Genomic DNA, 27,712 nt, shown 5'->3' on the forward strand with positions numbered 1-27,712 from the left:
TAGACTATACATATAATATACACTGTACATAGCCTATACACTGTACATAGCCCATATATACAATGTGACCAGCCCACACGTCACACTGTGTCGCACGTGATGAAGATTTCACACGTCACATCTTATATAGCCGAGGCTGTCTCTCAGCAGAGCCCCGCCCCGTCTTGCTTCCAGGCCGTGCCTCCCTGCTCTGCACCAATAAGAACGCGCGCCTCTTATCTCGGGCAGCCCGGCGTTCCTCTGATTGGCTGGGAGGTTCAGCGGCAGATCCTCAGCCTATAGCTACGTAAAGGTGTGCGCAGCCGCCAGAGGGTACAAGAGATACCGGGCGAGCGGCTGCGCCGCTTAGTCCTAGTCTGGAGGCTGTAATTACGGGTTGTGATGGCGCGGACAGCGCTGGAGGAGACAATGTGCAGGTGAGCGCCGTTCTCGCCGTACGTCACTGCTGCTTCCAAAAAGACTAATGGTGACCGCTGCAGTGTCCGTCACTGATCACCTGGCTCCGGGCGTCATGTGCAGCACTCCTCACCGCTGCTGTGCTCCGGACAGCCCAGGTAACGTGCTGTGAGATTGCCGTGGCTGATGCGCTCAGATGATGAGGCGCTGAGCTCGCCGTGACAGGTGTCGCACAGCAGTTGGCTCTGATCAGTGAGGCGCAGAGCCCCGGGGAGGAGATGCGGCTTAGCTGTCACTGCTCGGAGTGCGGGCAGGACAATCGTGTAGTGTGCACAGGCTGTACTATGTGCAGGTGTTCTTTGGATGCGGCTAGTCCGGGTTACATATACATAGTATGCAATACGATCCCATTGCACAATGCAGCCCGGACGATGCATGCGGCAGGGCTTCCTGCTCCTCCTGTGTGCGGACTCTGGTGCCCGTCCTGGATGGCTCCCGGTAATTGGTTGGAGGACTTGCTTGTCGTCTGCGTCTCGCTCGTTTGTACGGGTTCCTGCACTGCGATCAGGACTACACAGATGTCTGCTGCGGCCAGTGTGTTCTCCCAGTGACTTCCTCCCGTTCTTCGCATCACACACAGTTATGTAAAGCGATCACTATACACTGATTATCAGTCCTGTTTTACCAATTAAAAATGCAGCGAGCATGGTCACTGGTAATTGTAGGAGCAAAGAACACTTTTAACGATTCCTCTAGAAAACTCCAGGAGCAATCAGTGAACCTCAGGAGTATTTCTCTAAATGTGTAACTGTCCGGCAAATGCAACCTGTTACACTGATGGCTCCTCCAGGCTGCAGGATAATGAGGGGCATGGGGCTCAGGCTGAACGGGAAGGATCTGCTCCCCTGGATTAGGTTTCCTGCAGTTTACCCTTTTGTAGCTGACACTGTTTAGCTGACATCAGGGTCCCAGTCCTGCAGGATTGAGGCATACGATCAGTCTGGATACCATGAATGTCCCTGCACATAAAACATGCATATCATTGTGAAAGCAACTACCTTATTGGGGGAGGGGTTGTCTTCCTCTGGGTAAACTACACTGTGGACTGTGTGTGTGTTTTTTGTTTTTTAGTGTGGCTACAACAGCCCATTACAAATCACATGTAGAACAGTTGATCTTGACACTTCAGGAGGTAACAGTATTGGACTGGATCCCAATAATGAACACAATTGATGCTATTTCCCCTGTATTAAACATTATAACAAACTCAGAAAAATAGCAGTCAGTAATTCTTTGTAGACAAGTGCTTTACCCCTATATGAGTGGGTACAACCCAATGTGTGTAAGCTTTGCGATCTGGAAATGAAAAGGTTAAAACAACCTACAAGCCCAGTTAGATATACCGTATGCAGGGTGTGGTATTCTTTAATACATTCATTTCCAAAGTACGCAGTGAGGAAGGAACCATGCCCAGTATCTTACTACAAAAATATTCAATCCTTAGCTGTACTCTGGATGTTCTCCCTCACTTTCACCTTACACAGTAGCTGCATGACACAATGTTTCTAGTGTTTTTCTTGCAAAGCTTTTGAGCTTCACATAAGACACATTATGTACTTATGTCATTATCTGCTAAATGAGGAGTCTTCCTTGCAGTAGTGAAGCCATGTTCACATGTCCAGTAGCTATTTCTGTCTTTAGATCACTTTGTGATTACAAAAACTCAAACAAAATAATCCAGTTCAACATCCATTTATTTGCAAAGCAATACAGCTGCAATCCCCCTTTTTTTTTTTTTTTAAACTGAATCTCTTACATACACACTGCCAGAATAAAAAGGGTCGCAGTCTCTTATGTCACCTGTTACCTTCCATACCCAGAATGCTAGAGGTGTCTGAATAGATCTGCTACAACCTGAACAAAAACAGACAGAAAACTGAAGCCAAAGGGTGCATCCCTACTTGCTCTGTATGTAATGAATCAGTATGTGTAACATATAATATGTTAATTTTTTTTTCTGATATCTGCTGCCAGACAACTCCTATATGTCCAGGTTTGGGCCATGTCTGTCTTTGGTAACCATACATAATCTCAAATGGACATCAGCGTTTATACCATGAATTCTGTTTTCCATAACAATTTGTATGCTCTTTTCGCTGCACAAATTTGGAATGATAGATTACAGTATACACAGATGAGCAAAAAAACACTAAACCACTGATAGCCAAAAGGTATTTTACTCCACCTATCTTATGACAATGGCATTAGTCAGTGGTGGTATATTTTAGACACTGAGGTGATGTGATGGAATCAGGAAAAATGACTAAGGCCACAGCCCCACTATCAGTATTTGGTCAGTATTTTTTCTCAGGAGTGGGAGACAAAACCAGGTGAGGAACAATCAGAGAAAAGGTATAATAGAAACAAGTCACCAATTCTGCATTTATCACCCACTCCTGGTTTTGGCTCCCACTCCTGAGATTAAATTCTGACCAAATACTGACAGTGGGGCCGTAGCCTAATGATCAGGGTTTCAAAGTGAACAAACAGCTGCCAGATGACTGGGTCAGAACTCTTTGTGGGGAATTCCCATACTGACTAATTAGGGTCTAGCAAAATTTTTCTAGGAAGGATATCCAGTGTACTGGTGACGGTCATGGGTGTCAAAGGCTCATTGATGCTTTTAGGAAGCTAAAGCATCAGTCTGCTCCACTCTAAAGAGAGCTATTCTAGCACAAATTGATTAAAAAGATATTGTCTATAATAAGCGTGAGAACACTATGCATCACAACTTGCTGCTATAGAGCTGTAAAGCCACAGATCAGTCAGAGTTGTAAGCGCCTCAAATAGGCACACCAGCATCAGTACTGTACCATGAGGCAACAGATGTTGCCCTGATGATTCATGTTTTCTATTCAATCATGTGAATGTCTAGTTGAGTGTACATTGCTTACCTTGAAATGTAGGGCATTGGGTTGATCTACAGGTGCAATTCACTAAATTAGAATATCATCAAAAAAGTTAATTTATTTCAGTTCTTTAATACAAAAAGTGAAACTCATATTATATAGTCATTACAAACAGTGATCTATTTCAAGTGTTTATTTCTGTTAATGTTGATGATTATGGATTACAACCAATGAAAACACAAGTCATTATCTCAGTAAATTAGAATACTTTATAACAGCTTGAAAAATGATTTTAAAATCTGAAATGTATGTTCAGTAAATGCACTCAATACTTGGTCGGGGCTCCTTTTGCATCAATTACTGCATCAATGCGACGTGGCATGGAGGCGATCAGCCTGTGGCACTGCTGAGGTGTTATGGAAGCCCAGGTTGCTTTGATAGCAGCCTTCAGCTCGTCTGCATTGTTGGGTCTGGTGTCTGTCATCTTCCTCTTGACAATACCCCATAGATTCTCTACAGGGTTAAGGTCAGGTGAGTTTGCTGGCCAATCAAGCACAGTGATACTGTTGTTTATAAACCAGGTGTTGGTACTTTTGGCAGTGTGGACAGGTGCCAAGTCCTGCTGGAGAATGAAATTTCCATCTCCAAAAAGCTTGTCACAGACGGAAGTGCTCTAAAATTTCCTGGTAGACGGCTGCACTGACTTTGGTCTTGCTAAAACACAGTGGACCTACACCAGCAAATGACATGGCTCCCCAAACCATCACTGATTGTGGAAACTTCACACTAGACCTCAAGCAGCTTGGATTGTGGCCTCTCCACTCTTCCTCCAGACTCTGGGACCTTGATTTCCAAATGAAATGCAAAATTTACTTTGCATTTACTTAGTGTCAATGACTCCCTTCTGGACATCTGTCAAGTCAGCAGTCTTCCCCATGATTGTGGAGCTTACTAAAACAGACTAAGGGACCTTTTGTAAACGTGTAGGAAGCCTTTGCAGGTGTATTTTGATAATTCTAATTTACTGAGTCAATGACTTGTGTTTTCATTGGCTGTAAGCCATAATCATCAACATTAACAGAAGTAAACACTTGAAATAGTTCACTGTGTTTGTAATGACTCTATATAATATGAGTTTCACTTTTTGTATTGAATAACTGAAATAAATTAACTTATATTATTATATTCTAATTTAGTGAGATGCACCTGTATGTAAAGAAGGCAAACCAATGAAGCCAGTTTGATGCTCTGGGAAGCCTTGGGTCTTGGCATTTATGTGGATGTTACTTTCAAAGTTGCCACATACTTAAACATAAACAGCGCTGCAAACCAAGTAAAGGTGTTCTCTAAAAGCAGTGGCCTCTTTTAGCAGGATAATACACTCACACCACAAAATTCTTCAAGAATAGTTTAAGGGACTTGACTAAGAATTCAAAGTGTTGACTTCAAGGTGTTTCTGATCAATGGAGCAGTGGCAGCGCAGATAAAGCTCTGCCCACCCACTTATGGCCAATGGCTGCACGATTGTGAAACAGTTGTGCGGCAATTGGCAGCCACTGTTGATGGGAGTTTAGGCTGCACTAACTGGCCATACCCATTGATTTTCAACAATCTGTTGATAACATCTTGGTGGCAGATATAGCAGGATGTCTTCAGAGGGCTTGTAGAGTCCATGTTAAGTCAATGTTTTAGCAACACAAGTGGAACCTACACAATGTTTTGTCGTTCTTAAGGTTGAAGGTAGACATAAGTCTATCGCATTCAACCTACAGCCTAACATGGTGGTTTAAAGTCTATTTCGGAAACATATGCATTATTTTTTTTAGATCCACTTACAGAATAAAAATAAACCTTTTATTGTGAAACAAAAACTGGTTAAAAAATACAATAGATGACAAGTCTTAGATTTTTCTAGCAATCTTTGGTGTAGAGCTTAGGCTATGTTTCCATCTGCATTAGAAATTTCATAATTTTTCTGTTTCTTAGTTTGTTCACACATTGCATTTGCCATGTTTTTTCATGATGGGTGGGGGCTCATTTTACTGTCCCAGCTAAGTGAATGAGATTTCTAAAATTTCATACAGTTGCTGCTTGCTTTTTCCTTGTAAATTTGAACCCGCACAGCATTCTTTCAAATCTGTAGCATGTAAATTCTTTCAGAATTTTTCACCAATTCAAATGAATGAGAAAACTCAAGTAAAAAAACACATAAAAATGCCAGCACTCTTGCTTGTGCAGCAGAAAAACCCACTGTAGATACCAAGTGTGCACATAACCTTAGGCTACATTCCACGATCGTGTTTTCAGTGCGAGTGCGGTCTTTGAAAAAGCGTACAACAGACTGCACTAGGACCAGTGTTCAGTATGGCAAATTGGCTAAGATTACTTTTTTTTTTGTCCTTGTATAAAAATGGATGCAATACAGATGAAAATCAGACTGTGTGTGTCTACAATTGCGGAAGATTTTCATGGTTCACCTTTCTATTTGATAAGGAAAAAAACACCATAATATTTGGTGGGGGTCACAGAAGAGCATATCTCACAACTTTGCAGCCCTGGCAAAGTAGTTTTCCTTTTATTGAAGCCACTAGATTGACGATTGTCCCCATAAAGTATGCTGCCAACAAGTGTCCCCCAAACACAGTATATCACCACAGTGAATTTCTCCACAGTACCCTCCACACACATGGTATGATGACCTTACTGCCCCCCCCCCTCAACCACCGCCAGCAAAGTATGGTGACCCCAACACAGTATGATGCCCCAACTGTGATTCCTACATAGCCCTCCATACAGAATGATGGCCCCGCACAGTCCTCCCATATAAGATGCCAAAACAGTTGAAAGGGTGATGCTGGGCATGGGATGGGGTGAAAAGTCCCAGTGTCGCCTGCCAAATTTAATCAGATTTGGCCCGCGGGACAGAGTTTGCAGTGTGCCTTTATAGGAACAGAATTTATGCAGGATATTGATAAGTCAAATCAATCACAATGTCCAGTGGACTGCATTAAGTATAGTGGGATTTGTCGTGTCTGTCATTTTGCCTCGTTATGTATCTTTCAGTAATTATGGACTGTGTGGGACCGTCCATAGGACTCCTGACATCATAAATTACAAGTTTTGCAGAATATTTTCCTACAAATATATAATGTGGTAATCTGCTCATTTTGTATAAAATATGGTGCCGGCAGACTACACTTAATTTTCAAAATGAGTTCCCTTTAAATTCGCTTCTCAGTCTCATTAACCCTTTTAAGGATGGCACATTGGGCTCTGGTGTGAGAGGGGTAACACAATGTCAAGAATCGTGCCAACATTGCTAGCAGTTTACTAAAAATGTTCGCGATGGTATATACCTATATGCATAGTACTGTATATGTGGCTGGTATGTACATATACAGTATATGGTACTGTACTTGTGGTTGATGGTAGATGCCTACCGTATTTTTTTGACCATAAGATGCACCTAAGTTTTAGAGGAGAAAAATAGAAAAAAAAATGTAAGCAACAAATGTGGTCATGATACCCTGTTAAAGGGGAGGGGGTCTGCTGCTGACACTGTTATAGGGGTAATGTCCCCCAATTCTGTTAATATCCCCCATCCTGGTATATATGGCCCCCTCCTTCCTGTTATACGTGGTCCTCATGCTCATATGCATGGGCCCCCTCATCCTTCTTCCAGGTATGCTTGGCACTCCTCCATCCTGGTATGCTTGGCACCCCCTGATCTCCATTACGCTGCACAAAAAAAATAAGCAATCCTACTCACTTCCTCCCTGCACCACTGCTGCGTCCTGCTCTGCTGCCGACAGGGATCTGTGTGAGCCGCGCATGGCGCATCTTCCATGCGTCCTCACTCTGTGAAATGTTGTGCCAGAATAGTCACTGCTCCCACGCCGGGACTGCATGCATGGGGAGGAGTAACTATTCACTCTCCTTAACAGCGCGCACACTGTACAAGCAGCGCAGCTCCTACTGCAGCCGGCGGTCAGGTGTGCCCTCTATTAAAGACCATGAATATTCACTACAATGTATGATTGTTTATTTTTTTTGTGTGCAGCGTGAAGGGGATGAAGGGGGCCATACATACCAGGAGCTGCATTACAAGTACAGTGTGCACGCTATTAAGGAAAATAAATATTTTCCTTAATATTTTCCTATAGGCGTGGAGAGCAGTGAATATTCATTTTCTTTAGCAGCGGGCACAGTGTAGGATGCAGCAACGAGCTACTGCTTTCTGTGCCCCGCTCCTCCGCCGCTGCAGCTCCCCCCACCAGCCACAGTGTGTATATGTGTACATAATATATCTATATCACTATAATCCGCAAAATTTTGGAGGAAAAAAGTGCGTCTTTTATAGTCTGAAAAAAACAGTATAATGTACAAGAGTCTAAGACTAGCACAAGAGAACAGAACCCCTATAAAATGTAGCTTTTATTTATACTAATTAAAATCATAAAGTGACATACCATATTAGGCCACGGCCATACTATCAGTATTTGGTCGGTATTTTTTCTCAGGAGTGGGAGTCAAAACCAGGTGAGGAACAATCAGAGAAAAGGTATAGAAACAAGTCACCAATTCTGCATTTATCACCCACTCCTGGTTTTGGCTCCCTCGCCTGAGAAAAAATACTGACCAAATACTGATAGTGTGGCCACGGCCTTAAGGAAAGTGCACAGGGTCATATATCTTCCAGTGTCAGAAAAATACTGATTAATCATCCGAGAAAAAAGTCTAAGGGAGACAGAATCTCATCCTCTTTCTCTTCCTGACAGAGGAGGTTTGCACCCTAGGGCATTCGTTGTGGCGCCCCCACACATAGGCTGTCCGTACCTGACCCTTAAACAGGAACTCCCTCACCAAAGCCAACACCACCACCCACAGTCTTGTGGATATAATTAAAAAATGTCAGCTGCGTATAAAGCACCGTAACTGATCAACAGCCAACTAGCCATAATATAATTAGTACTAGATAGTAACAGTCTTCAATAGACACCCCAATGAGCCATAACACATCAGACAAGGACATAAAATTTAAACAGCAAATTTATAAGCTATTCATAAACACAGCAAGTTCATCAGATATTCAGAAGAAAGGAATCCATAGTAGAATTAGGTAAACAGATATAAGAAAAGTAAACCAATCATCCACTTATCTTGTGCCCCATCCTGATGTGTTTTCCCCCTTATAAAATGTTTGAAGGGGATTAACAGGTAGAAGGCAGAGCTAGAGTGCGGCACCTGCCACATGCACCGCATAAATCATGATGGGAAGCCGCGTGTCTGATGGTATATACCTACATATGCATGGTACGGTATGTGATGTGGTTAATGGTATACACCTATAGATACTGTACTGTACAGTGGCATGTAGAAGTTTGGGCACCCTTGGTCAAAATTACTGTTATTGTGAACATTGGAGCAAGTTGAAGATGAAATGATCTCTAAAAGGGCTAAAGTTAAAGATGACACATTTCCTTTGTATTTTAGGCAAAAAAAATATTATATATACTTTAAAAATTATAAAAAGGAAAATGGGCTGATGCAAAAGTTTGGGCACCTTTGGGGGATTTAACTGTGGTTTCTGACCTTAATTAGCCTGTCATGGTTATTGCTTGTTTTACATCACCTTGCCTTTACTAATGATGATAGCAACTTCCAAGCTTTATATAAACCCAGCCTCCTCTAACTTGTGCCAAAAAATGGCAGTTAACAGGAATAGTGGAGGTCAAGATAAGGATTGGAAGACCAAGCTACATTTCAGTGAGAGCTGCTCGTAGGATGGGTAGAGAGGCAAATCAGAACCCTCGCTTGACTGCAAAAGAACTTCAGAAAAATTTAGCAGACTCTGGAACTGTAGTATATTGTTCTACTGTTCAGTGACACCTGCACAAATATGGCCTATATGGAAGAGTCTTAATAAGAAAACATCTCCTGCGTCCTCACCATAAAATTCAGCATCAGAAGTATGGCATATAAAGCCATCCACAACCTGTCTCCTCCATACATCTTTTACTAGTCTCCTGGTACTTACCTGCACGCAACCTCCGATCCTCACACGATCTCATTCTCTACTCCCCTCTCATCTCCCCTTCCCACAATCGCATGCAAAATTTCTCCCATGCATCCCCTCTAATCTGGAACCTTTCTAACCCAACATATCAGACTCTCGCCTACCATGAAAACCTACAAAAGGAACCTGAAGACCCACCTCTTCAGACAAGCCTACAACCTTCAGTAACTCTCGCTCCACCATACCGCTGCACGACCAGCCGTACTCTCACCTACTGTAGATTGTGCACCATCGCAAGCAGGGTCCTCTCTCCTCCTGTACCAGTTGCTGACTTTTATTGTTCAAGATTATTGTAATTGTTTTTGCTATGTATACCCCTTTATCACATGTAAAGCGCCATGGAATAAATGGTGCTATAATAACCATCATAATTACATCTGTAAAAAAAAGCTGAAATTGAAAAGAGCATGGCATATACAAATGGATAATGATCCTAAATAAACGTCAAAATCCACCATATACTACCTCAAGAGGTGGAAGCTGAAGGTTTTACAATGGACTCACAGTCCCCTGATCTGAACATTATTGAATATCTGTGTCTAGACCTCAAAATAGCAGTGCATGCAAGACGACCCAGGAATCTCATAGAACTGGAAGAAGGTTCCAAGGAAGAATGGATGAAAATCCCTCAAACAAGAATGTAAAGACTCTTGTCTGGTTACAAAAAGTGTTTACAAGCTGTGAAACCTGCAAAAGGGGGTGCTACTAGGTACTAACCATGCAGGGTGACCAATCTTTTGCATAGGACCATTTTCCTTTTTTTGTAATTTTTAAAGTTTAAAAGATGGTACTGTATGTGTTGTGGCTGATGGTATAGACCTATATATGCACGGTACCACAGATGAGGGGCGCCCCTAGTGGCTGCATCAGGCACCTCTGGTCACTACCAATATTGCGCTGTAATTAGTGTGATGCAGCCACTGGGGGCGCCCCAGCACCACTTGTGCACCTCACCTGCGCTACTGGCACAGGTCCTCCTGATCATACGGTGTGTACTGTGCCTGTATACCGCCATGTACATACCATGAAGGTGCCTTCTTGTACCTTACACCTATAGCTCAGGCCTTGTCTCACCCCTTGTAGTTGCGGTTAATGAGGGCTAGCTGGTCTCAGCCGCCGCTGCAGCGTGTAGGGTGATTGTGACTGGCACAGTCTGACTGGTTACGAGCCGAGGTTTCCCCGGTCACGCCAGGTTACGACGATCCGGCAAGGAAGGGGTGGCGGGAGGAGAGTTAGCGCCTCAAGACACGTGACCAGTCCGCACGAGTGCAGGCGTGAGCCGCCCGTCCTGCAGAGACAACAGTCGAGGAGGGGGCAATGTATGTAAACAGTGCTACGCGGCGTGCTGGGCGGGGCTTGGGCTCAGGCAGGGGCTGAGAGAAAGGGGGGGGGGGGATTTCCCGGCGGCGACGTAACGCCAGCTATTGGCTGCCCGTACATCAGTCACACAGGCTGACCAGTGAGGGGGAGAGGGGCGGGCCTAGCGACGTCACAATGGTTAGCGGGACCCGAGCTGTGTAGACACACTATTCCCGTGACAGACGAGCGCGGAGAGGACCGGTTACTGACAGCTCCACAGTGTACGGTGTTCTGAGCGTTGCCGCCTGCTCCTCACTTTGCCTGCGCCCTGTCGTTATCCTGGCAGTGCGGTGCTCACCGTTCCTGTGGGGAGGGCGGCCATGACTCCCGGGCTGTAATGTAAGTGGAGCCGGCGTTGTGTGTTAGGCAATGTCTACATTCGGCCGTCACAATAGTTCTCTATGAGCCAAACGTCAGCCTGTAAGCCGCTGCGCAGAGTCCCCGGATATCACCGTGACCCCAGCGTCAGGACACCGGGCTGCTGCCCGAAGAATAGCACCGGTGTCACCAGGAGAAATCACTGCGACGTGACGGCGGAGGGCACAGCCGCGGGGAACATGACCGGACACGGCGTGAGGGGACCGTGTACCGAGCCCGGGAGCTGCAGGCGGAATACTGCTCACTGCTGGATGGGGGGGGGGGCTCTGTCCCCGGGACCCTGCTTTGATGGGGGGGGGCTCTGTCCCCGGGACCCTGCTTTGATGGGGGGGGGGCTCTGTCCCCGGGACCCTGCTCTGATGGGAGGGGGGGGGAGGGGGCTCTGTCCCCGGGACCCTGCTTTGATTGGGGGGGGGGGGTTCTGTCCCCGGGACCCTGCTTTGATTGGGGGGGGGGGTTCTGTCCCCGGGACCCTGCTTTGATTGGGGGGGGGTTCTGTCCCCGGGACCCTGCTTTGATGGGGGGGGGGGGGGGCTCTGTCCCCGGGACCCTGCTCTGATGGGAGGGGGGGGGGGCTCTGTCCCCGGGACCCTGCTTTGATTGGGGGGGGGGGTTCTGTCCCCGGGACCCTGCTTTGATGGGGGGGGGGGGGGCTCTGTCCCCGGGACCCTGCTTTGATGGGGGGGGGGGCTCTGTCCCCGGGACCCTACTTTGATTTGGGGGGGGGGTTCTGTCCCCGGGACCCTGCTTTGATGGGGGGGGGCTCTGTCCCCGGGACCCTGCTTTGATGGGGGGGGGGGGGTTCTGTCCCCGGGACCCTGCTCTGATGGGAGGGGGGGGGGCTCTGTCCCCGGGACCCTGCTCTGATGGGAGGGGGGGGAGGGGGCTCTGTCCCCGGGACCCTGCTTTGATTGGGGGGGGGGGGCTCTGTCCCCGGGACCCTGCTTTGATGGGGGGGGGCTCTGTCCCCGGGACCCTGCTTTGATGGGGGGGGGGCTCTGTCCCCGGGACCCTACTTTGATTTGGGGGGGTTCTGTCCCCGGGACCCTGCTTTGATGGGGGGGGGCTCTGTCCCCGGGACCCTGCTTTGATGGGGGGGGGGGGGTTCTGTCCCCGGGACCCTGCTCTGATGGGAGGGGGGGGGGCTCTGTCCCCGGGACCCTGCTTTGATTGGGGGGGGGGCTCTGTCCCCGGGACCCTGCTTTGATGGGGGGGGGGGCTCTGTCCCCGGGACCCTACTTTGATTGGGGGGGGCTCTGTCCCCGGGACCCTGCTTTGATGGGGGGGGGCTCTGTCCCCGGGACCCTGCTTTGATGGGGGGGGGGGGTTTCTGTCCCCGGGACCCTGCTCTGATGGGAGGGGGGGGGGCTCTGTCCCCGGGACCCTGCTCTGATGGGAGGGGGGGGGAGGGGGCTCTGTCCCCGGGACCCTGCTTTGATTGGGGGGGGGGCTCTGTCCCCGGGACCCTGCTTTGATGGGGGGGGGGGCTCTGTCCCCGGGACCCTACTTTGATTGGGGGGGGCTCTGTCCCCGGGACCCTGCTTTGATGGGGGGGGTTTCTGTCCCCGGGACCCTGCTCTGATGGGAGGGGGGCTCTGTCCCCGGGACCCTGCTCTGATGGGAGGGGGGGGGGAGGGGGCTCTGTCCCCGGGACCCTGCTTTGATTGGGGGGGGGGGGTTCTGTCCCCGGGACCCTGCTTTGATTGGGGGGGGGTTCTGTCCCCGGGACCCTGCTTTGATTGGGGGGGGGGGGGGGGCTCTGTCCCCGGGACCCTGCTCTGATGGGGGGGGGGCTCTGTCCCCGGGACCCTGCTTTGATGGGGGGGGGCTCTGTCCCCGGGACCCTGCTTTGATGGGGGGGGGCTCTGTCCTCGGGACCCTGCTTTGATGGGGGGGGGGGGGCTCTGTCCCCGGGACCCTGCTTTGATGGGGGGGGGGGGGCCTCTGTCCTCTGGACCCTACTGTTGTATAAACTTGTGGTAGTTGTATTAGCAAGTCTATGTAACGTTATGTGCCCCCTGTATACTCGCACACTACATGTCAGGCTAGGGATGTAGATATAAGGGCGCTTTGTGTGTTTGGAGTGATCAGTGGAAAGGTGAAATCTCTCCACCCCCGGAGAAATGTGAAGTGAGCTCGTCCACCATAATACAAGCCTATTGTGACGCACTTACTACGAGCACCGCTCGGTGCCAGACTCTCCAGACTTGCTGCGATCAGCACTTTCCCCGGGAGAACAATAGGCCGGGCCTGCACAGATCACTGCGGCGGCGGCTGCCCGGCTGTGCGGCCCGGGGAACCGGGCTGCTAATGGCTTTCTTAAAGATACAGGCACCAAGAAGTTTCACTCTTACTCCAGGCGACTACCTCCTCTGCTCCTGTCCTCTCTGTGGTTGGCATATGTCTGCCAACTGTTTAGGAATGATCTTTACGGGTTGGCATGTAGATGTGGGAAGGGGTTTCCTGAGTTGTCAGGTGGAATAGTCAGTAAGTCCATACAGTGATCTTCAGTAATAATAAATGCTGTCATTGTCCTCAGATGTCCCTACATTTACATCAGTGGTATATGGTAGTATTATACAGGAGCTAAAAATACACTTTTAATATGATACTCTAAAACTGTATGGATCACACAAACCTGCTGAGTGCATAGACATGCATACAGAAAGAAATGGTACGATGTACAGACGGCACTGCATCTCCTCCTGCTTCTCAGCAGTTACCTGGGGCACAGGTTAGGTTACAGACAACCAGATACTTTTCTTGAGCGAATATATAGATAACGCTGCCATTAAAAGATATATTGAATTTTGTTATCTTTTTGTACTGAGCTCAGCACCTCTTTGAACTTAGGGCAACAGCCTTATTTCATGTCACATGCATGTGTCTATATACAGTGTTTATCATGAAATAAGGATCACTATGCTATTCCATACACAGCGCCACCCGTGCATTAATCTGTGAATTTTGCTGGATCAATCATATATCTAGTATTCCTCCTTTATTAATTGTATGATTGTAAAGTACCAGCCAGCAACACTAGACATTCAGATATAGTCCCGGATAAGCACTGTATTAGCAAGACATAGCCTTTCTCAATGTGTAATACAAATATGTTGGTGATTCACTCAACTATTGATGTGCCATCATTTTAGCTTCACAAGGAGATCACCCAAGATTGAGGAAGGCTATGTCTTGCTATTACAGTGCTTATGCCACACATACTATATGACAGTATTATGCAGGAATAGCTATACCATATCTACAGGTACCACACTGGTATATGGCAGCATTACACAGAAATAGCCATGTTCTATCTACAGTTACCATACTGGTATATGACCGTATTATACAGGAATAGCCATGTTATATCTAGAGGTACCATAGTGGCATATTTCGGTATTACACAGGAATGGCCATATCTATAGGTACCACACTGGTTTATGACAGTATTATACAGGAATAGCAATGGTATACAGGTAACACACTGGTATATGGCAGTATTATACAGGAATAGCAATGGTATACAGGTAACACACTGGTATATGGCAGTATTACACAGAAATGGCCATAACCAATATGTAAAGCTACCACCATGGTGTATGGCAGTATTATACAGAAATAACCACAGCCAATATGTACAGCCACCATAGTGGTGTATAGCTGTACTGGATTATATAAATTGGTAACCTCGTCCTAATTGTTTTCTGCAGTTTGCTTGTTGCTCGCCTTTGTCCCTTGGATTGAGGAGGAGCTGTCAGTATGTAGTTATGTTGTGTTTGGGGACTAGATGTTTGGAGAGTGTCCTGTAAGAAGTTTATATTGGACTGGAGTCCTGGTATCCTGCCCAGCGCAGATCAGGGCCTATGATAATCAGCCCAGGACTCTCTCTTGTGGCGGGATCATGCTAATACTGCACTTTCAGTGGCTTTCCGGTGACTAAAAAATGTGTTTTATATAGCGCAGTTAGTGTTTCAGGTTTGTCATTCTGTCCACTGCTAACGTAAAGGTGAAATCCCTGACAGCTGTGAGCAGCGCTGTGTAAATCCATCATTTTTCTTATTTACGACACTTAAATAATTCGATTTTGTGGAAGCCACCAAAAGACTAGGAAAAGGACTGAAAAGGATGGTTTATGTATTAAACATGAGATGCTATTTAGGTGGGCCTTCTTGTTTCTGGATGGCCTAAAGCTCATAGAGGTGTGTGTATAGGTGAAGACGTGTAGTAATGTATTGTACAGCCATGCTCTCCTGTCTAATTGTGTGGCAACTTATTTCTAATAGGTATGAATGTGTTTTTATTTAGGATTGTTCTAATGACCTGATTGAATGTCGGTGATATACTAGACAACAATCATTTCCATGTGAAAGTCTTTAAAGGGGTTCTCTTGGCACTTGACAAATTTCTGCAGTGTGCGCATACTGTGACTATTTCCCTGTAACTGCCTCCTGCACCACACCATCTCGATGACTGGAAATGAGCAGTTGCAGGGAGAATAAATTTAGAGGGGTTGTCTGGCCTTGGGGTACAAGTCTGCAGTCACTCTGTGACTGGAGACTTGTAAATCCTCACAGTATGCGCAATAAGAATTCCCTGGTGGCAGGTGTGTGATTACAAGTATGTGATTTGCATACATGCTGTCATGTGAGGACTAGACGTGTGCAGCCTCACTGAATGCAAGTGCTGGACACGTCTAGTCGGCATGTGGCCTGAAATATGCAAATCGCATACTTGTGGTCACATGACTGCCTGCTCCCGGCACTGGAGAATTCTGACAGCGTGCACGACGTGAGGATTCACAATTTTGCAGTTACATAGTGACTGCACACTTGTACCCCAATTGCCCTTCAATTTTCTCATGCTAGCTAATGCTACAATAAGTTTGCCAGATATGATTTTGTGCAATTTACCTGCAGGTTACCACTTTATCTGCCAGTAAATAATGTTTTTGGAGGTGACCGGTTCCCTTTGAGTTAGATTTAGTGTGTTGGTGCCCCTGTAAAGTTTGCACATATAATTTTATGTTGGGTTGTATTTTATCTTAGAAGTGTCGGTAGTGAACACGGATGAAATATTTAAAAATATTTATTTGTATTTCATTTTACAGAAATAAGAAGACCAAATGGCCAAACAACCACTATTGTTAAATCCGGGGTGCAGTGGAGGAGCACAGATACCGCCAGCAGACAGACGCACTCCCCATAGACCCCTCAGAACAGGGGCTCCTACTTCCCTTTCTGGCCCTTTTCAAAGCTCCCATTCTAATGAGGGAGGGAGTAGTCCAGCCAGTACTCCTTGGGGTCCTAGTCTATCACCATATAGCCCCAGTTCCTTTGCCAACAGATCCCCACTTTGCATGTTAGTAAGAGGATCCTCTCTTGTCTCCAAAACTTCGAGTGGATATTTCTCATTTGAAGTGAGTCCTGCTCCTGTGTATTGCGATAAAGCCACTCAAACACCAAGCCCCCCGTGTCAGGCATTTAACCACTTTCTGTCCGTCATGGGTAAGTAAGATCTGGGTACTCTTATATACTATTGATTCAAATGAATGATGTTCTTCTCTGTTGGTTTTAAGATGGAAAGTGATGGACTAAAATATGATACAATTACACACCTGTGCATGTGACTGCAGGGATGGCTGAGTGTTAGTACATGGTGTAGTTCTCAGTCCTGGTCTTGGTGTTATCTGTGCACATTTGTAGACTATGGAGTTTGGACTCTCCAGTCTCTTTGGTTGTGGATTCACTGGGCTGTATGGCCATACACTGCACAAAGACTTTTGGGTCCCTTGTTAATAGAGATGTATATTTTTAGAAAACTTGCTCAGTACAAGCAGATGGGTGCTCCATTTATTCTAATATGAGATTAGCTGAGCACTGCGCTCAACAATCTCCAGCACTCCCATAAATCGAGAGGCAGTGTGCGTGATCGATCTCTGCTCTATTCAGGGCCCCTGTTCTGAGGATTGGCGGGGTCCAAGGCAGCCGGACCCCAGCGATCAGGTAGTCATACCCTATCCTGTTGATAGGGGGATCACTTTTAAAATTTAAAACCGCCTTTAATAATCTTAAGCTAATGTTAAAGGGATCATATCTAATTATAGTGAGTGGAGCTATGCTGCAGTTCTCCTACTTAGCTGGGAGACTGGAAACTGTAAAGAGAAGAGTGAATCTGCATCGTTGGGGGACGCACCAACGTTTTTACCCTTACAATGGTAAAGTGATTGCATACCATAATGATATGGCTTCATTTTATGCAATGGGAATGCCCCTTTAAGCATATCGCATTTGTTGTTTTTTTTTTTTTTTTGGGGGGGGGGGGGGTCGCTGGGGTGATTGTCACTACAGAAGGCAATGCTGTGTAATAAACAGTTGATTTCCCTGGAGTTAAGTATTTGAGGACTTTAGTCATCATCATCACAAAGTCAAAGTGTATTTGAAGGCCATGTAGTCAGCAGTTGAATATTGTGCTTTCTTGCCATATCCCCAGGAAATACAGTACCCTGTTTGTAAGTGTGACTATTGTAGCACAATGTTTGTACTATATTTATTTAATTTACATACACACTTAGTTTTGGGGAAATGTGGTAGTCTGTAGTAGATGTCAGAGACCAGCAGAATGTGGTTTGTGTACGATGCTTTACTACTTGAAGCGTTCCTGCTGCTGCATGGCCTCCAGTGACCTCAGATGCCACTTTACCTTATCCTTTCACTGTACAGCATGTTTCAGATTTTTTTTTTGTAAAGGAAGGGTGTAAAGTCAACACCCAAAAAAGCAATATAATTTGGTACGGAGTGGTTCTGCTCCATGATGTCAGTGTATTAACTTACTAATACTGAAGGCTATCATAAGTTTACATGTAATACCATATATATATAGATATAGATATATTATATTCATATTCTGGTATAATATATATCCACTGTTAAGTTGAAATCAAAAGTACAAATTTACAAAAGAAAAAACAAAATCCCTAGTGTAGATGGATGGGTGCATGCTATATAAACGAGTCCGTTTCCTATTTTTTTAAATATGTCCCTACTTGTGTTCATCCCTACTTTCGGATTTAAATCTGACGAATATTTAATGTCTTATTGCATTCATTAATGGCTTACTATGTTACCACCAAAATCTGAGCTGAACATTAGTTTAGTAAGGAGGGGCATCGGGCTGGTTTACAGCTGCTGGCAGCTACTCGAGAAGATTTATTACATGTGGTGTTCCTTTTCCAGCAGCTGTTTCTGAGCGAGGTCCCTGAATCTGTCTGCCCGGGCTTGTCACGCACACGTGCAGGGAGAGAAAAAAAACCTTTAGGCTCCTGTTGTGCACTGATGCCAGGGAAATGTACTTGTATCTACTTACTTGAATTTCCCTGCTAACTATGCACTTGGCTGCTCTGCAGAGGTCATGTATGGCCTGTCCTGTATCAAGTGGTACCCCAGCTGATAGGGATTGGAAGACGGTTAGCTTTTTCTTTTTCTATGGGCTTGGTATGACTAATCAAGGAAGGCATCAGTGTCTAAATTTATTGTTGCCATTGGCAACCAAGTGCCTTTCTTAATAGTAATACGGTGGTATTGGTAGCAATTCCAGTTTTTGTTAACTGCTTTTGGTGAATGAGGCTCAGTGTCACATGCTATACACAGGATGTGTCCACCTACATCCGGGATACTGGTTAAGTGCTATAGGCTTTCTTTTCGGACACCAGTTCAACACTGGTGAAATCTTCAAATCACTGAACAAATACAGTGAACTTGCATTCAATGGGTGTCTCCAAATTTCTACTGCCCCATCTAAGAACAGCCTAGCAACAGACTTGTTCCAGTATTGTCATTTATTGGATGACTTGCTGTTTTATCTGCAGAAGCTCACCTATTCCTGTCAATGACAGGCTTCTGCTGTGGTAGTCTCATGTTTCTCTGGCTATCCTTGCCTCCACAATTGGCAGCTTTTTCTGCTGTGCCCAAAAATTGTGACTCTTGGTGTTTTCATGCCATTTTCACACAGCTCCGGCAAAGTGGACGGGGGGAGGGGGCGCGTAGTGGACCTCACTTGTCAAATTCATTAAGAGCTGTGGCATAGTCATGCCTCTACCGATTCATTAAGAGTATGGTGCCTTTTAATAAATCGGGCGACTCGCATGCTATCAACCTTGCTCCTTCATCATGACTGTCATGAAAACCCGCCAGTCTTGATGAACCGTGGCCTTTGTCTATGAAATGATTGACAGAAAGCTGTGAGTCAATGATGTGGACTGGTTTAGGAACTCATCGTTTAGAACAGGGTTCCCCAACTCCAGTCCTCAAGGCCCACCAACAGGTCACGTTTTCAGGATTTCCTTAGTATTGCACAGGTGATAATTCCATCATCAGCACAGGCAATAGTTACATCACCTGTGCAATACTAAGGAAATCCTGAAAACATGACCTGTTGGTGGGCCTTGAGGACTGGAGTTGGGGAACCCTGGTTTAGAAGACTGGTAGAGCTGAACCAGATAAAACACTGATTTTTATCACTTAAGAAGCCCAGTAACTGACTCATCGCTCATCAGGCTCTGTGTTCTATTCTATGCTGCGTTCAGAATGGAAAGTATGAACTTGTTGACAGATTACTTTACAGCTAGATTCAAACTCTTGTATTTCACAGTCCGTATATGGACTATAATGCCCAGCCTGACTACAGATCTCCCTACCTAAAATTACAGCCTCCGACACATATGAGGCAGTTGGTCTGGGTCGGGAGACTCTCGGTCAGTCCAGCCATTGTGATCTGTACATGGACCATGGACCTGTCTGAACCTGGCCTGAGGATGAGATTAGAAGTGAGCATCTATGACCGCACTGCAGCATTCCCTGACATTCAACCACCTTTTTCCCACATAATTACTGTAAATTGTGGCATATTTTTAATGATAAATTACTAGTGCACAACATTACATTGTTTAAAAATAAAAGATGAAGGAAGATCTGGAATTTCTTAATGGAACAGATGGGAGACTTCCGTTTTGGTTGGAGTTTTCCTTTTAATATTCAGTGTGCACTCCTTCAGTGGCCCATTTATTGGGTGCAAGGGTATCTAATTATTTGTTGATACTGTCAGATTCGTCTAATGACAAATTCACCTACAGTGGGGAAAAGTACCAGTTTCACAGGTCTTCACTAAAGGTAAACTATGACCAAACTATGGCCATGGTATGAGTGCTGGATAAGTTCCTGTAAAATGAAAATTTAAAGTAGCACTCCATTGATCGGGGAAATACATAACATGAGCTCACTAGCAATATTCTCTGTGTGATTTGTTCCTTCCATCAAAATAGTTCTTTAATAGTTTGCCATTGGCCAGTATTTTCATTAAACTGCTTTTTGAATTATGGACAAAGTATTAATGAATAGAAGTATAACTGTGCAGCAATTGCTTTGATCACATGTTGCCGTTATACTGGCTAGTAGCCCCACAGAAAGTCCTTTCTGAAAGCTTCAGATTGATTTTTCACTATCAACCACATAACCACAACTTTAATTTCCTGAGTGACTAATCTTACGAGATGCCTGGTTATTGTAGTGTTGTGGATCAGGCTTGATGTGACTGCATTTCATACTTCTATGTTAATGCCATAACTTCCTTTCAGACGGGAGTGTGGAGCTTGTCATGTGGAGATGGAAGGCTTCTTAGCTCAGTTGAGTTGTCGTGTTTTTTTTTTTTTTTTTTTTTTTTTTTGCATCTGAACGATCAGCTTTAAACTATGCGTCATAAACTTAGCTGAATGAGGTTTGTCTGTCTGCCATAGAGGCTCATGACACTGGAGCCTGAGTTGACCTCGCAGACTGGTCAGCTCAGGTCCTACATTGCATCAAACTGCTCCAGCCATGTCACTGTGGCATTGGGTCCAGTCTGAACGGAAAGAAGGCTTGGAGCCAGATAACTTTACTCATGCTCTTTATATTTACAGCCTGTTCCCATGATGGCTTCTCTTCTAGCTCTGCAAATTATATCCCTTTCAGCTGGATGGGCTACTTTTTTTTTCTTTACTCTTTGAATCCTCTAATATATAGCATTAAATATTTCTTGTATAATACTGTTTTTGACAATGATTGTAGAAGGGATGTACAGAGTATAGCAGGAGTGCATAAAGTTGGTGTGGAACTGCTTGTCCAACGTCCCTGTTTTAGGAGATACAAACATTTGGGTTTCGAATTAGCTTCATATAGACTATGATTGGTAGGATGTGCTAAAATAATATCAAAATCAAAGTACTATTCTTCCTTCTCACTTAATACATAATTTTTATGTGAAACCTACTGAAGGAAGGGGGGGGGGGATAGTAGGATTTTTGTTTACTCAATACCGGTCATTCAGCCTGTGGCTTTAGGGTTTGTAATAAAACGTTCTATAAATTAACTTTCATTAAAACTTCTGTGATGCATACATTCATGCCTTTACAAATAAAGTTTAAAGTTTTACCATTCTGTTTGTCAGCTGCCAGGAATATTCATGACCCTGAAGAAATGCGGCCAGAAATTGTGATTGCACATGAGCTCCGTCGTATTGGAGATGATTTTCATGCGCTGTACAATCCAGGGGTAAGTGCACGGATTGCTTGAGGACTTGCACTCTCTTAGGTTTTGAAAAAGGTTAAGCAATTTATATAGCATAAAAAAATTATATCATGCAGGTGAGTAAAACTTTATTACGGGCACACACCAGTCCAAAGAGAAGAAACTGTGACCCATATGAAGAACGCCATTAATTTACATAATGTGGTTGTGCCTTGTTCTTAAGTACCAAGTTCCTTTATTTCTTTGTAACACTTTGTGTTTTTGTATGGTTAACTTTTCTTAGTAGTGTTGTAGTGAGGGTGGGAAATGCAAGATACTTAAGACTGGGTACCTTGAATACTGGAGAAAAGATGGACTGGCTCTTGTCACTAAACTAGTGGAGACTTGTGGGGAAGACAACTAGGAGAGAAAGGATCAAGTGACCTGGAAGTCCAGGCTCAAACGCTTCTCGAGTTGTGTGAATGTGGCTGGCATCTAGTCCTGGATAAAGGTTTTATTCAGGCCCTGTTATGTCAATGGGTGATTCTGATTCACCTGTTCATTAGCTATGGTTTGCCTGGTCCAGAGGTAAAAACTTTCAGGAGAGAAATCCCCTCTCCAACCTGCCAAATTGCAGTTTGGGTAAAGTATCTGGATTCGGTTTATGGGTTTTTATTTTGTGCACTGGAAAATGACTTGAATTACAGTCCCTGGCACGAGCCTGTTATGGGTGCTGTGCAGCTTCCAATACAGCTGTTCCTCCTAAATGTTTCCCGCAAAAAAAATCCTGTTTTGTGTGCTGCTAAAGATGCATGCCAACATTTGTTGAAGACTGTTTTTCATCAGAATAGATCTTTTATGCACTTTTTACGCTTGTTGGAGAGGTGGCATCGTGTGTGTTTATGGAGTGGATACTGTGAGAGCTCTTAAGTTTGAGTTTTCAATTATTTTTTTTAGGGCGATTTGGAAAGTTTATGCTAAAAAAAACACTTTAATGTGGTTACATCTAGTAAGCTACCGGTCTATTCGAGTAAATCTTAAAGGGGTTGTCTGGTCTTACACTGCATGCCTGCAGCCATGAGTCCTCACGTCGCAAGCACTGAGAATTTTATGGGGGCGATGGGCACGTGACCACAAGTATGTAATGTCCATACTCCTGGCCACATTTTGACACTGGTGCGGCCTCACTCAATGCAAGTGTATTGAGCTAGGCCAGAAACGGTTTTGTCAGAATGTGGCCGGGAGCATGCAAATCGTACTTGTGGTAACATGACCACCTCCCCCGGTACCAGAGTACGATGTGAGGATTCACAAGTCTGCAGTCACATAGTGACACTGCAGACTTGTAGTTTTAGTAACCTTTGAATGCTTTCTTTCACTGTGGTTTCCCTAGAGCAGTGGTGGCGAATCTATGGCATGCTTGCCATAGGGGGCACGCAGAAGACGCTCTGTGGGCAGGCGTGCCATTTCCTCAGCACTGCCACCACTCTCCTGTTCGGGGGAGTTGCGCAAGGCCTGACGGGAGGGTGGCCTGTGCTGAGGAGATGGCGCACGTTCCCACAGGTAGAACTGTAATGTATGAAGAGACCAGATTTTGCTAGAGGAAAAAGAAATTTGTCTGCAGCAATATGGCCCCCGCCGCTTGTGCAGTAGCATTTCTCGATCACTGAGAGATGCTACTACCCATGCACAGCGCCATATTGCTGCACCCAAATTCTTTTCCCTGAAGCAAAATGGCTACTGTGCATGCGTGGGCCACGGCGGCCAAATTGGGGGATGTAAATTTTCGCTTTTGAACAGAAATTACACAGGTAATATTTAAAACAGTAGGCAGGTCACTGAAAGCACAGTGATCTGTCACAAGGCAGAGATAGGAATACATAATGAGAGCCCCAGAGCACATGCATATCATTATATCAGAACTGAAACTAAAGATTATAAAAACCACTGGATGGATTTCATCATCCAAAGGTATCATTTTACTCAGTGTAACGGCGCCCACCTCACAGTGTATGTAGTTTACTAAGCACAATCTTGCTGACAGGTGCGCTTTGATGACACCATTAATTTAACCATATAAGTTACTAGAAATGGTAAAATAATTCAAAGTGCTGTGGTGGTGGGGGGGGGGCAAAAAAAATCCAATTGCACCATTGTCGGAACTTGTTTTAGGTCTCTTTTGTGTCAAAAAGGACCTTGACAACATGATTATTCAGGTCCGGACAATTACGGTGACGCCAAACTTGTTCCATTTTTTTTCTCACTATTTTTTCTTGGTGAAAATATTTTTACTGTTATTTTAAAAAAAATAAATGGTGCTATTTTCTAAGACCCCTAATTTTTCCCATCCATGGAACTGTTAGAGCTTTTTTTTTCACAAGCTGACCATTTTGATACCATATTTAGGTTACATATAACTTCATTGCATTTTATTGCATCTTTTGGAGAAGTGCTGCAACCATTTAAAAAAAAAAAAAAATGCAATTCTGTGTTTTTTTTTTTTTTTTTTTGGAAGATCATACTTTTTAGGACTATCATACAAAATATGTATTTTCCCTTTTTATGGGCTAAAATAAGGGTTCTTACTCTACTTTTTCTCTTAAGTATTTTATTTTATTTTTTGTTCCCTTGGGTGACTTGAACCTGCGGCCTTTAATTTTCTTATACCATATACTGCAATACCATGGTATTGTAGTATATAGGGAAATCTTGTTTCTCCCATGGAGCTCGGCCTGTAGCTGAGCTTCCTTGTCATGGTACCTCATCAGTTTATCGCATTGTGGGGAATAGTTTGTAGCCTGTGACTGCACACACCGCCACACACTTCATCTAAATACCGCTGTCTATGGACATTTTCATCATGTGGTCGATTGTGTTAAAAATTACGTTATACTGATTTGCAGTATTATCTGAGCAATCAGGAAAGGGTAAGGGTTAAGTGACAACTGTACTCATTTTCGCCATCCAATCTGGGAAAATACACTCCAATCTGTCTTATTCCTCCATATGTACTCACATAATTGCTTGTTCTGAAAAGCTATGCAAGTATACTTACCCTCTATATGGCAGTCTGTCAGCATAAAGCTTCTGATTGCTCTACGGCACATCCTATGCAGTCCAGTCTGATGTCCTTTTTTGTATACAGCGAATAATAGCCTACACTCCTGTAAAAATTGCTAGGTTTTTATCTTGTTAGAAAATAATACCAAGAAGAATCATTTCTGAACTCTTAACTTATAATCTGTACAATTCAGTTGAAAAACAAACTGAAATGTTGGGCACAGATCGCCATTTCTAGATGTCATGCTTATAGACTACTACTCAGATTTATCTACTATTTATGCAGCCATAATGTTCTTTATTTTTTTCCCCTACCCAAAAAGATTTCAGTTGATTTTTCAATTGAATTGTACCGATTGTGAGATATTAAAGGTGGTAAAAGATCTTTGGTGTTTTTTTTTTTTTTTCTTTTTACATTAAACCTGGCATTTAACAGTGTATGTAGGCTTTTTATATCCACTGTATAATGCAGCCCCAGCTACAGGTAGCATGAACCAGAACCTTGCTGCATGATTACAACCAGGTATATTTCTCTGGAACACTTGGACATTTCAGGAAAAATATAGTTTGAAGAGCTGGCTGGGGACTATAGGGAGAGACTAGACTAGTTTGGTGCTGCCATGGACCGCTCTAGTGAATTGATAGGGTTTTCTGCTTTGTGTATACATAGAGATACCTCTCAATCACCTGGAGCAGAGAGAAGCTGTTCGAGACTGGTGCTGGACTAACATTGTTTCTTTTTATTGTCCCTAGCTGGCTCCTCATTGGCTTAGGTTAATATGGTTTCCATAAGTCTGTTTAACCTTTTACCAGTTATTGTCGATTAATAAAAAAAGGTTATCTCAACTTCTCAATAGGAAAACTGGAGTACAACTAATGTTATAAATTGTCATTACAGGGTCATAACAATCGACATCCAAATGTGGATTTCCGCCAAGTAGTTATTCTGCGTGTGCTACATTATATCATACGACTGATATGGAGAATGCAGTGACTGCACCTTTCCAGCTTGGAAGGAAGGAATGAATTCACAAATGAAGGATTCCAGCACTTGGCACATGTTCATACTATGCAATCCAGATAGTCTTCAGAACTTTAGAGGTCTTCCTAATTCTGATAAGCCTTCAAGAACACCCCTTACTTTTTGAGGGGAGACTCAAATCTTGGATCAGACAGACTGGCTGAAATCAGATGTGACTTATGTTTCTATGATGGATTAATTTTTTTCTGCAATTTTTCTTTTTTAATAAATACAAATTTTATATTTTATGTACATAGGAAAATAATCAAACTTCCTTATCTACTGATATTACAAAAGCATCTCCAAAGACCTGTGGATATTGTGGAAAAGGAGCCTTTGGATACTATTGCTGCCTTACTTGTATAAAGCAAATGAAAAGACGATGCAATTTATGGTGCCGGTCCTGGTACTTCTGTCCTTCCAGTTACGTTCTCGCAAGGATTGTTACGATTTATTATTTTTCATTATCATTTTGGATTGGAATGACCTTGGCAGTGTCCCCTTTTCTGAAGGATGGATTGCTGAAAATGACAGCTTATTCTCAGCCGGCAATATAACCATTATCAAGCTGTATCAGATCCTTTCTCAGCCCTGTTTACACCAAAGTGCAAAACACATTGTAGCTACAACGCAATGGTTTTTATATCTAGACTTATGAGTTTGTCATTGCATAAGAAAATTATGTGCGCGCAAAATCCTGATGTAAAAGGGTTTTTTTTTTTTCTCTTCTACTGGGACCAGTTGATTTCTAGATGACTACTAAACCTAAAATACATGTGAATAAGAGTTGTGATGCATAGTAAGAGGTTGTGGCCTTTTTCCATCTGCTTCACCACATTGGCACTGATGGCCTCAAACTTCCTGATGTTGAAGGCTAGTCTGTTTACCTAGCATTAGATATATAGGTTGTGCCAAGGTGAGAATGTTTTATACTAATGGTATATGTGTTCGGACCTTTTGACTTGTATTTTAGTTTTAATGGCTCAAGATCAGGTCTTCCACTGCATTGTCTGTTTCCATCTGAGGTCAGTCTTTATGAAATTCAATTTTAGTGAAGGGTGTAAGAATGAAGCTTCCAGACTGCATTTTAAGCTGTGTATAGATCTGGTTTACGGCTGGATCAGTATACACATTCCTTTACAATGTCTCTGCTCTTTAACTTGGAGATGTGATCTGTCAGTATGCATATTCTAAATGTTTAGTAGTTCAGTATCTATCCATACTTCACATGCCAAAGCGGTTTCTACTGTTACATGCCTATTTAACCCATACAACCACCTACCCCTTTTGGGTAGCGCTACATGAGCATGAATTGGTATCATGCATTAGCACAATACTCATGCACAAGCACACTTTTTTTTTTTTTTTTACAAGGTTTCTGAACTGTCCTTGCGTTTCCCTTTAAACCTAACGGGTTATCACCACTCAGAATTGCAATCTCAGACATTTGCACCCTAATGTCTGAGCAAAAACCTTTTGTGCTTCTTACTGACACCAGTGATCAGTATTGTGTAACTTTTTTAGAGTAACCATCGGCATTTCTATTGCATAACTCAATAGAATACCCAGGAAAATAAACTTTGTATTAGGTCTTATCAATAAATCAGTGTACTATATCTTATGAGAGAGATCTGCTTCTTCTCCAGGACTGATCATTCATTCTCAAGTCCCAATTCATGGAAAAAATCGGTCTTCAGTGAATACAGATTTTTAAAGGGAACCTGTCACCCCCTGGGAGAGATCAGACCTCTACTATGGGCATGCAGGTTATAGAAAAGTAAATCTATACATACCTGTATGGCCCATGGTAGAGGTTTGATTGCAGAGAAACGTTTTTATCACCTCTGTTTTCCACAGGCTTGGCGTCCCCCGGACGTCAAGAAATCCCCACCTATGTGTTTATTATTCCCCTAAATCCCTCCCTGTGTGCTTAGTTAGCATATTCCACCCCCCACACACTCTCCTGCACATCACA

General features: G+C 44.2%; 2 protein-coding genes across 8 annotated transcripts in view; one reads left to right on the plus strand and one right to left on the minus strand.

Moving 5' to 3' along the window:
- Positions 1-27,712, minus strand: part of LOC141257787 (uncharacterized) — a 1,010,546-nt gene that overhangs the window by 14,266 nt on the left and 968,568 nt on the right. The window lies entirely within an intron of this gene.
- Positions 265-27,495, plus strand: BCL2L11 (BCL2 like 11). Of its 3 annotated transcripts, none has more exons than XM_073673390.1 (4): positions 265-416; positions 16,229-16,625; positions 21,598-21,701; positions 25,615-27,495. In XM_073673390.1, exons 2-4 carry the CDS (start codon positions 16,244-16,246, stop codon positions 25,708-25,710), a joined length of 582 nt encoding a protein of 193 aa, XP_073529491.1. In that variant the 5' UTR covers positions 265-416; positions 16,229-16,243; the 3' UTR covers positions 25,711-27,495. The 3 variants fall into 3 exon arrangements, with proteins under 3 accessions (XP_073529491.1, XP_073529490.1, XP_073529492.1); XM_073673389.1 differs by lacking the exon at positions 265-416 and adding an exon at positions 10,849-11,079; XM_073673391.1 differs by lacking the exon at positions 265-416 and adding an exon at positions 13,529-13,852.

This window comes from Phyllobates terribilis, unplaced genomic scaffold (genome assembly GCF_046119375.1).
Source record: "Phyllobates terribilis strain yellow unplaced genomic scaffold, ASM4611937v1 Scaffold_3__8_contigs__length_932513732, whole genome shotgun sequence".
Classification (NCBI taxonomy): Eukaryota; Metazoa; Chordata; class Amphibia; order Anura; family Dendrobatidae; genus Phyllobates; species Phyllobates terribilis.